The sequence below is a fragment of the Miniopterus natalensis genome, chromosome 1 (assembly GCF_054644295.1).
Source record: "Miniopterus natalensis isolate mMinNat1 chromosome 1, mMinNat1.hap1, whole genome shotgun sequence".
Lineage (NCBI taxonomy): Eukaryota > Metazoa > Chordata > Mammalia > Chiroptera > Miniopteridae > Miniopterus > Miniopterus natalensis.
Genome location: NC_142081.1, coordinates 114350260 through 114359850, shown reverse-complemented (window position 1 = coordinate 114359850; position 9591 = coordinate 114350260). Strand labels below are relative to the sequence as shown.

Below are 9591 nucleotides of genomic sequence, written 5' to 3'. Positions count from 1 at the left end.
GGGAACCCCTGTGGATAATGATCTTTTTTTTCGGCCCTAGTATTCTGATAGGTCCTTTCTTTCTGGCATGACAAGATACTTAAGGGGCATTTTGTAAGTGTCCTGTATTAGACCTGGGCAAGGAAGTCTAGCTACTTTTACTGGGAAATAGTGTTTAGAGACCACCATCTAGGTGATAGTGAGTAGGAAAGCCCATTGCCACTAGGCATCATTTCTTTCAGGTCTTTTTAGTGGACAGACTAGGAAACATATTTTCATAGAAAGGGAAAAATATATCATGAATTCATACTGATGTTTTCAAATCAATGGAAGATTATAGAATTTTTGCTTAACATCTTGAAAAATATATAAATTATAAAAATGTTTGGGGAAAAAATATTTGTATATTTGTATATTTTTACCCTGAAAACCTGAGATCCTAATAACATCAACATAATTACTTATTTGCTTTAACATACAATATATGTATATCTAATCTTTTCAAAATAACAATACAAATATTGTTTTACTAACACTAAAGTAACTGGATTCAATTTAGGATTTCTTTGTAGTTCTTTTTGTCTTTGGGATATACTTTGAAGTTCTGTGGTGTGGTTTTTTTGTTGTTATTTTTAAATTTATCTTTCTTGTTGAAAGTATTACAGATGTCCCTTTGCCCCCATTGATCCCCTCTACCTAGCAGCATCCCCCCTTTCTAAACCCTCACCACACTATTGTCTGTGCCCACAGGTTATGCTTATATGCATATAAATTCTTAGGTTAATCGCTCCCCACCCCTCACCTCCACCTTCCCTCTGAGGTTTGTCAGTCTGTTCTGTGCTTCTCAGGATCTATTTTGTTCATTGGTTTGTTTGGTTCATTAGATTCATATATGAGTGAGATCCTGTGGTACTTGTCTGTCTCTGACTGGCTTATTTCACTTAGCATAATACTCTCCAGGTGCCTCCATGCTGACTCAAAAGGTGAGAGATCCTTTTTTATAGCTGTATAGTATTCCATGGATAAAATGTGCTACAGTTTTTTAATGTATTCATCTACTGATGGGCACTTGGGCTGTTTCCAGATCTTATCTATTGTAAATTGTGCTGCTATGGATACAGGGTGTTTGGGTTTCTTAGGATATATTCCTAGAAGTGGGCTCGCTGGGTTAATTGGCAGTTCCATATTTAATTTTCTGAGGAAACTGCACACTGTTTTCCACTGTGGCCGCACCAGTCTGCATTCCCACTGGCACTGTATTCAAGAAGGTGCTTGATGTGATTTAAATCTTCTTGGACTTGTGGAGACTTGTTTTGTATCCTAACATGTGTCCATCTTTGAGAATGTCCTGTGTGCCCTTGAGAAGAGTGTTTCTTCTGCGGCTTTGGGGTGGAATGTTCTGTAAATGTTGATTAAATGCATCTAACCTAGTGTGTCATTGAGAGTCCCTGTTCCCTTGCTGATTTTTGTCCGGGAGATCTCCCTGGTGAGGTGGGCGGGATGTTGAAGTCCCTCCCATGGCTGCATTGCGGCCGATGTCTCCATTAACGTCTGCAGAAGCTCTTTTCATATTGAGGTGCTCCTGTCTGGGGTGCACACGTGCTTACAGGGTTATGCCCCTTGTTGGATCCGTTCCTTTAGTGTGTAGGGACCTTATTGTCCCTTGCTGTGGCCTTCATGTTGAAGTCTATTTGTCAGATATGAGTATTGCTGCCCCAGCTTTTTAAATTCCCGTTTGCAGGAAGGTGAGTGTCTTTCCCTCCTTCACCCTCCCTGCTGCGCGGAGACAGGGCTGGAGGGGACGCAGCGCCCCCGCCCCAGCCCCGCCTGGCCCGGCCCCGCACCCGCTGGAGGAACGGAAGTCCCCCTTCCCCACAAGTCAGCCTCCAGCCCAGGAGGCCCCCCCCAAAGGTTTTCTTTCTTGGGGGCGTGAGGGGGAGGGGGCGCATTTCTCGAGAAGTTGCGGGATTTCTCCTCTCCGGGTGAGGGCGGCTCTTCCTCCGGGCGGAGCGGGCGGGGTGCGCTCGGACCCGGGCCCAGCCGCCTGAAGCACAGCGCCCCACCCTCCACCCTGCAGCCGCCACTTGAGGATGAGCCAGAGCAGCGGACCCTCCCGCAGAAGCGCTGCCCTCCCCGCTCCCTGCGCAGAGGAGCGGCCCCCGAGGACGCCGACTGGAGAGTCAATGAGCCGGGGCTCAGCTCCCGCCGCCGCCCCGGCCAGCTCCCCGCCCGGCCCCGTGACCCAGCTGCTCCCCCTCCCAGACAGAGAGGAGTTTGTTTCTCTGCCTTTATATCCTCCCGCAAACACTGCTGGGGCTGCGGGTTTGTTTAGGGCAGGAGCCCCGGAGCCTCCGACGGTGGCCAAATAAATCTCCAAACGCTCAATTCGGTGCCATGGGACTTAGTCTCGGTCACCTGGGCACAACCCCGCCCTCCCGCCTCCCTCCCCCACCCGCCCGCCTCCCTCCCCCACCCCCAGGGCTCGCACCCCCCCTCAGCCCCGCTCTCAGAGGCCGCCCACTTCCCTGCGGGCCGCCCGTTGGCGGGACCTCGGGAGGGAGCACCTTCGGGAGCTCCCTGGGGGTGACCTTCCCCCACCTTGGGGACAGCTCCCTGCGAGGGGGAAGGTGAGCAGGTGAGTGCGTGAGGGCGGCTTCACCACCCGCAGGGGAGTCGTGTTTGCGGGGAGAGCGGCCCGTGGGTTGAAAGGGTGACCTGCCAGGGCCCAGGAGCTGAGGGAGGAGGGACGGAGCCCCGGCTGTGGAATCAGTGTTGGGGGCCCGCCGGGCGCAGATATTCCTGCGCTCAACCCGTCCACTGGGGTCCCCGCCGGCTCCTGGAGCAGGACACTCACTGCACCCTGTAGCCCGATCCCAAATTTATATTAGTTATTCGTTCCCAGCTTCCCCTGCCTGAACCTATCATCTGATTTTAGTTCCTTTGTATTTATAGGTAATCTCAAGAGATTGGTTTGAATGGAATATTTAAATGCAAATATGTTTTGTAAAACTGCATAGAATTTATCCTAAAATTTTTTCCTAATTTGTTGTTGAACTGGTCAGTAATTACAAAACGTGTGATGAATTCTGTAATGTAATGAAGAGCTGGAAGTTTTTAAAAAAATAGTAGCAGTTTGGAATACCGTACTCCTTTCTGCATGGTCCCCAGTTTGTGGTCACTCCTGTCTTGTCATAATTTCTTCTTCTTAAAATGTCCCCCATTGGCATCTGTGGCACTTGCCCCACCCCTCTGTGCCCCTAATTTTAAGCTGAAATGGGTGCGGTCCTTTCATCTGTCCCACAGTGTTCAATGTATCCAACATTAGGTCAAGGCAGCTCCGAATCTTTAAGGGAGAATCTAAGTTGTGGGGAGCCGCTGTGGCCCCAGGCACCGAGGAGCTGCCTGGCTGAGCTGCAGAGCTGCTCTCCTGCTCCCTGACCCAGACCTTGAGGCACCAAGGAGATACTAATTTAACCTGCGGCCAGAAATTCCAGAAAGGCTTATCAGGAAGCTGGTCTGGGCCTGAAGGATCAAAGGGCAGTCAAGCCACATACCAGCCAAGGACTCAATCCTCCCCAAAGTTCCCATTAGAAGCCGAGATACAGACAGTTACCAAGGTCTGAGCTCCTGCAGGAGGCAGGGTGTTTACTCTAAAGAGCGTTCACAGGGCCTTGAAGGAACTACTCTGAATGGGGCCAGGGGAAGGAATGCGGGGCGGGGCGCTATTCAGCAAAATCAACAGTGTCTGTGTAAATTGAGCTGGGAAAATAAACTCGGGGCTGCGGCAGTCAGGAGCTGCAGTCCTCCCGATCCCATCTTTTTGTGTCTGTCTTTTCTCCATCCTCACCCCTTCCTCAGGACCCCTCGACTCTGCAGACGGGCTCCGGCAAGTGGCGCCCGAACAGGACCTGAGAGTAAGGAACCGGTGAAGGACGTCGAGGAGGGACGGGTCCCAGAACAAAAGTAAGAGGTTGGTGCGCGACAATTTACAGTCGGGAGTAATAAATCATGGGACAGGGAAATAGTATAGAACTGTTCGTTCAGGTGTTGAAAAGCATGCTTAAAGCCAGGGGAACTAAGGTCACTAGTGCACAGATATTGAAGCTTCTGAGCTTTGTAGAGGAGAGCTGCCCCTGGTTCCCGAAAGGGCACAGTTAACAGGGAAACGTGGCAGCGGGTTGGAAAACAGCTGCAGACGCACTGTTCGCTCCATGGGCCCTCGGAGGTGCTGGTAGAAACACTTTCCCTCTGGGCCCTGACTGGGGACTGTCTAGATCATGACCCAGAGGGCAAGCGGTGGGAGACGGCCACAGAGGACGGCGGTCCCGGGGCTGCGGCTCCGGAGGACAGAGAGAAGCCTCTGCCGGAGAATCCTTGTCCCCGGCCTTAGAGGCCTTAGCGCGGGTTGATGGGGGCAGTGAGGACGGCGACGAGCTCCGTCCGCGGGACAAGGCAGACTCAGAGGACGCCGCGGCTCGATGCCGCGAGGAGGACGAATGGCTCCTGGTAATGGAGGGAAAGCCCAAGGAGGAAGGGTCTGGAGGGCGGCTGGGACATCTAGAGCAGCTAATGCAAGGGCTACAAGAATGGATGCAAAAACTGCATAGCTGTCTACAAGAGGCGCAGAGCGTGCCTTTGTGGCCCGCCGTGCCGCAGGCCAGTCCTGCCCCGGCCGCAGTGGCAGGTCTTTGTCCTGAGCCGCGAGACCCACCTCTGGTGGCGCTCTTGGGGGAGGGGGGCCTTCGGCCTTTGCAGGTTGCTCTCCCTCGGCCAGTAGTCGGCCAGGGGGCCAAGGTCTCTCCCCCCTCCAGTTGACCATGAGCCAAGCAGCCGCTGCGCCTGAGGACTTACAGGGCTTTCCCCAGGGCTTCCCCATTTTTGAACAAACGCAAAATGGTCAGGTGGTGCGAGCCCACCAGCCCGTCTCGTTTCAGCAGCTGAAGGAACTGAAAGAGGCTTGTGCTCAATATGGCCCCAGCGCCTCATGCACCGAGGCTCTGATTGAAGCGATGGTGGCAGACGCTCTGCCTCCCAACGATTGGAAAAGCGTCTGTAAGACTTGCCTTAGCGGAGAAGATTATGCATTGTGGAAGTCAGAGTTTTACGAGCAGTGCCAGACCATTGCAGAGATGAACAGGGCTCAAGGGATTCCCATTACATATGAGATGCTGCTGGGGGAAGGCCGGTACCGGGACACTCAAAATCAGTTACACTACGACCAAGGGGCGTCTGCCCAGATTAACGATGCAGCCACTGAGGCCTGGAAAAAGCTCCCCGCTACAGGCAGAAAGACTGAGGACCTCTCTAAGGTGCGGCAAGGTCCAGATGAGCCGTTCCAAGATTTGGTCACAAGGTTGCTCCAGACAGCAGGAAAAATGTTTGGGGACGGTGAAGCTGCAATGATTGTGGTCAAGCAGTGGCCTATGAGAATGCTAACTCGGCTTGCCAGGCCGCGCTAAGACCCTGGAGAAAGAAAGGGAACCTTTCTGATTACATCAGGCTTTGCTCAGATATAGGGCCTTCTTATATCCAAGGGGCCACCCTGGCTGCTGCCCTGCAAGGAAAACCCTTGAAAGAAATCCTGTTCCCACAGCAGCGGGGGGTGGGGGTGGGGGGGGTGGGCAGAAAAAAGAACATCCGGTCCCCCGCAGCTGTTTTAGCTGAGGACAGCTGGGCCATTTAATGCGTGACTGCCCTAAGGCAGGCCGCGAACTCCCAGAAGGGGTGGGGAAAGGAAGTAAGGGAGCCAGGACTATGCCCTCGGTGTAAGAGGGGGAGTCACTGCGGGGAGTCACTGCGTTAATGAATGTAGGTCCAAGAAAGATGCCCAAGGAAGCCCCCCTGCCGGGAAATGGGAGGAGGGGCCAGCCCCAGGCCCCGCAACAATGTTATGGGGCACTCCAGAATTTCCTCCCCGAAGGGACCCTCCGGGACACCAATCCATTCAACTGCTCTACCGAGCCACCCCAGGCAGCGCCGGATTGGACCTCTGTTCCACCGCCTACACAGTATTGACACTGAAATGGGGATGCAGGCCCTGCCCACTGGGGTGTATGGGCCCCTGCCACCCCAGGGACGGTGGGACTCTTGCTGGGTCGCAGCAGTAGCACCATGGAAGGGCTATTAGTAGCCCCTGGAGTCACTGACGAGGATTATACAGGAGAGATTAAGGTCATGGCTCACTCCCCCTCCACCATTTCAGTAGTACAGTCAGGGCAGCCGCTAGCCCAGCTGATATTACTCCCCCGAGTAGTACAGGGGCGAACCAAGTCCCGGAGGCAGAGGGGAAGCCGAGGCTTCGGATCCTCAGATGTTTACTGGCTTCAAGAAATTGGACTAGAATGGCCTGAGTTGATATTAAGTATGCAAGGCCGAAAAATCATAGGGCTCCTAGACACAGGGGCTGATGTTTCTGTGATTTCTAGGGAACAGTGGCCTCCTGAATGGCCTACTCAGGAAGCTATCACTCAGCTGCAAGGCGTAGGACAGGCCCGCAGCCCAGAGCAAAGCACGGACCTGTTGACTTGGACGGATGATGAAGGGCACCAGGAACGTTCCAACCTTGTGTGCTCCCTACCATTCCCACTAACCTATGGGGACGAGATGTGCTGGCTCAAATGGGGGTCTATCTTTTTAGCCCTGACGCCATAGTTACTCAGCAGATGCTTGATCAGGGGCTCCTGCCCTCTCAGGGGCTGGGAAAACGTAACCAAGGGATCAAACATGTGATAGCGGTTTCTAAGAGGCCTGACAGAGCAGGGTTAGGGTATTTTTAGCGGGGGTCATTGGTCGTCCTGCAATCCACGCAGATCCCATCACTTGGAAGTCTGAGGAGCCTGTGTGGGTTGATCAATGGCCCCTAACAGAAGAAAAAATAAAGGCCGCAGAGCAGCTGGTGCAGGAACAGCTGGAGAGGGGGCACATTGCCCCCTCAAGCTCCCCTTGGACTCACCCATTTTTGTTATTAGGAAGAAATCAGGGAAATGGAGGTTGTTACAAGATTTAAGGCGAGTCAATGAGACCATGGAGTTTATGGGGGCTCTACAGCCTGGATTGCCCTCACCCATGGCCATTCCAAAGAATACCTACAAGATCATTTTAGATCTCAAAGACTGTTTTTATACTATCCCTTTAGATCCAGCCGACTGCAAAAGATTTGCATTCAGTGTGCCCTCAGTCAACTTCAAAGAGCCCATGAAAAGATACCATTGGCTTCTGCTCCCCCAGGGCATGGCTAACAGTCCTACCCTGTGCCAGAAATGTGTTGCTAGTGCCTTAGCCCAGACCAGAGAGAAATATCCTGAGGTCTATATGGTTCATCACATGGATGACATTCTTATTGCCCATACCCAGGAAGGGGTCTTGCATGCGGCTTATGCTGAGTTGCAACACCAGTTGACTGCTAAGGGCCTTGTAATCGCCCCCAAGAAAGTGCAAAAGCAGGCACCTTATGAATATTTGGGCTACCATCTAGAGCCTCATTACTTTAGTCTCCAAAAGCTGGAGTTATGGAAGGACAACCTTAAAACACTCAAGGACTTCCAGAAACTGCTTGGGGACATCAACTGGATCAGGCCGCATTTAAAAATTACAACAGGAGAGCTTAAGCCCTGATTTGACATCCTGAAGGGGAATGCCGACCCTACATCTGAGGGGCACTTGATCCCTGAGGGGAGGGCTGCGTTGGCCAAGGTCGAGGAAGCTCTTGGTCAACGGAAGACCCCTTATTTCGACTATCATGCCACCTGGGAGGCTTCCATCTTGCCCACCCGGCACACCCCTATGCGGTCGTTTATCAGAAGGCTCCTTTGTTGCGGCTGCACCTGCCTGTGTCTCCAGCCCGGGTTCTCATGCCCAACCATGACACCGTAGCTACCTTAATGCAAATGACCAGGTTGGAATCCAGGAAGGTAACAGGCAAGGAACCCCAACCATCTTTGTCCCTTTTACGAAGCAGCAAGTAGATTGGTTATTGCAGAATAGTGATGCCTGGGGGGCGGCGTTAGCTGGCTATTCTGGACAAGTTGACAATCATGTGCCATCTGATAAGCTACTTCAATTTGCGGCACTACATGAATTTGTGTTCCCGAAACGGGTAGTTACGGACCCTATCCCGCATGCGCTGACTGTTTATACTGATGGGTCCTCCAATGGGACCACCGCTTATTATGTCAACGGAACCACAGTCAGTTGGGCAACGGGCTCCACATCAGCGCCAGTAGTGGAATTGAAAGCCGGAGGCCGTGCTGCAGGAACGCCAAACTCAAGCCCTCAATATATATACAGACAGTCAGTACATTTATAGAGCCGCGCTGCAGATTGAGACCGTTCCCTTTATAGGGACCCAAAATAGTGAGGTACAAACCTTATTCAGAACTACACAGCAGGTTACTCGTGGTCGCCAACACCCTTGTTTCTTTGGCCACGTTCAGGCCCATACTAACTTACCTGGCCCTTACCTCTGGGCAGTGAGCTAGCTGAGGCTGCCACGCGTCAAGTCATGGTTACCCAGGAACAGCTTGCTCAGCAATCCCATAAACTACACCGTCAGGACAGCAACGGTCTCAGGCAGCAGTTTAAGATCACCAGGGAAGCGGCCGGACAGACTAACACAATGTCAGCAGTGCCCGACCGCCTTACTTGTTCCCCACCATGGGGTTAACCCGCGTGGGCTGATGGCAAATCGCCTCTGGCAAATGCGCGTCACCCATATCCCATGCTTTGGAAGGCTTAAATACGCCCACGTAACAGTAGACACTTATTCAGGATTTATGGTTGCAACAGCTCAGGCCGCAGAAGCTGCTAAACACGTTCTTGCCACTGCGTCCGATGCTTTGCCACCATGGGCCTTCCAGAGTCTATCAACCCTGACAATGGTACAGGACACAGCAGCCAAAAGTTCCAGACATTCTGCCAGCAATTACAGATCAAGCATATCACGGGCACACCTTACAGTCCCCAGGGACAGGGAATAGTAGAACGAGCCCACGGGACGCTCAAGGTGCAGGTGCAAAAAATAAAAAGGGGGGAGCTGTACCCCCTGAGTCCAGTGAACTACCTTAACCACACTTTATTTATCCTTAATTTTTTAACTCTGGACCGCCAGGGCCTCTGCAGCACAGCGCTTTTGGCAGGCCAAGTCTCGGTCTACCTACGCCCTGGTGTGGTGGGAAGATCCGCCCCCGGGGCAGTGGCCGGGTCCCCATCCAGTGCTCACTTGGGGGCGAGGGCATGTTTGTGTTTTCCCACAGGATGCCGAGGCGGCACGGTGGCTCCCGGAGAGGCTGGTGCGGTTCGCGGGGAACCAGGCGACTGACCGAGGGGGTGCAGCGGGACGCGGACTTAGATTTGTTGGTATCGCACCAACCTCCGTTTGTAATGCTTCTGGTTAAGACGCAAGGACGCTGGTATGCTAATGAAGGACGTGAAGTGTTGCAAGAGTTAATGAACTGTTGGAGAGACCTAAAAGGTTCTTGGGACTGTTGACAGCCGGTATTGCTGCTTTAGTTTCTATTATCGCTCCTGCTGTTATTGCTGTTATTGCTCTTCCTCAAGAAATACATACAGAGAGTTTCATTAGTGGGTTCGCAAAAAATGTATCTAATGCTTTGG

The 9591-nt window shown here is 52.6% G+C and overlaps 1 protein-coding gene across 1 annotated transcript; it reads left to right on the top strand.

The window, feature by feature from the left end:
- Positions 1-4767: 4767 nt before the first annotated feature.
- LOC148094346 (igE-binding protein-like) lies at positions 4768-5662 on the top strand. The gene is given in 2 exon segments (XM_087821535.1): positions 4768-5394; positions 5397-5662. Coding segments are annotated over 2 exon segments (864 nt in total). The 5' UTR covers positions 4768-4796.
- The last annotated feature ends 3929 nt before the right edge of the window (positions 5663-9591 follow it).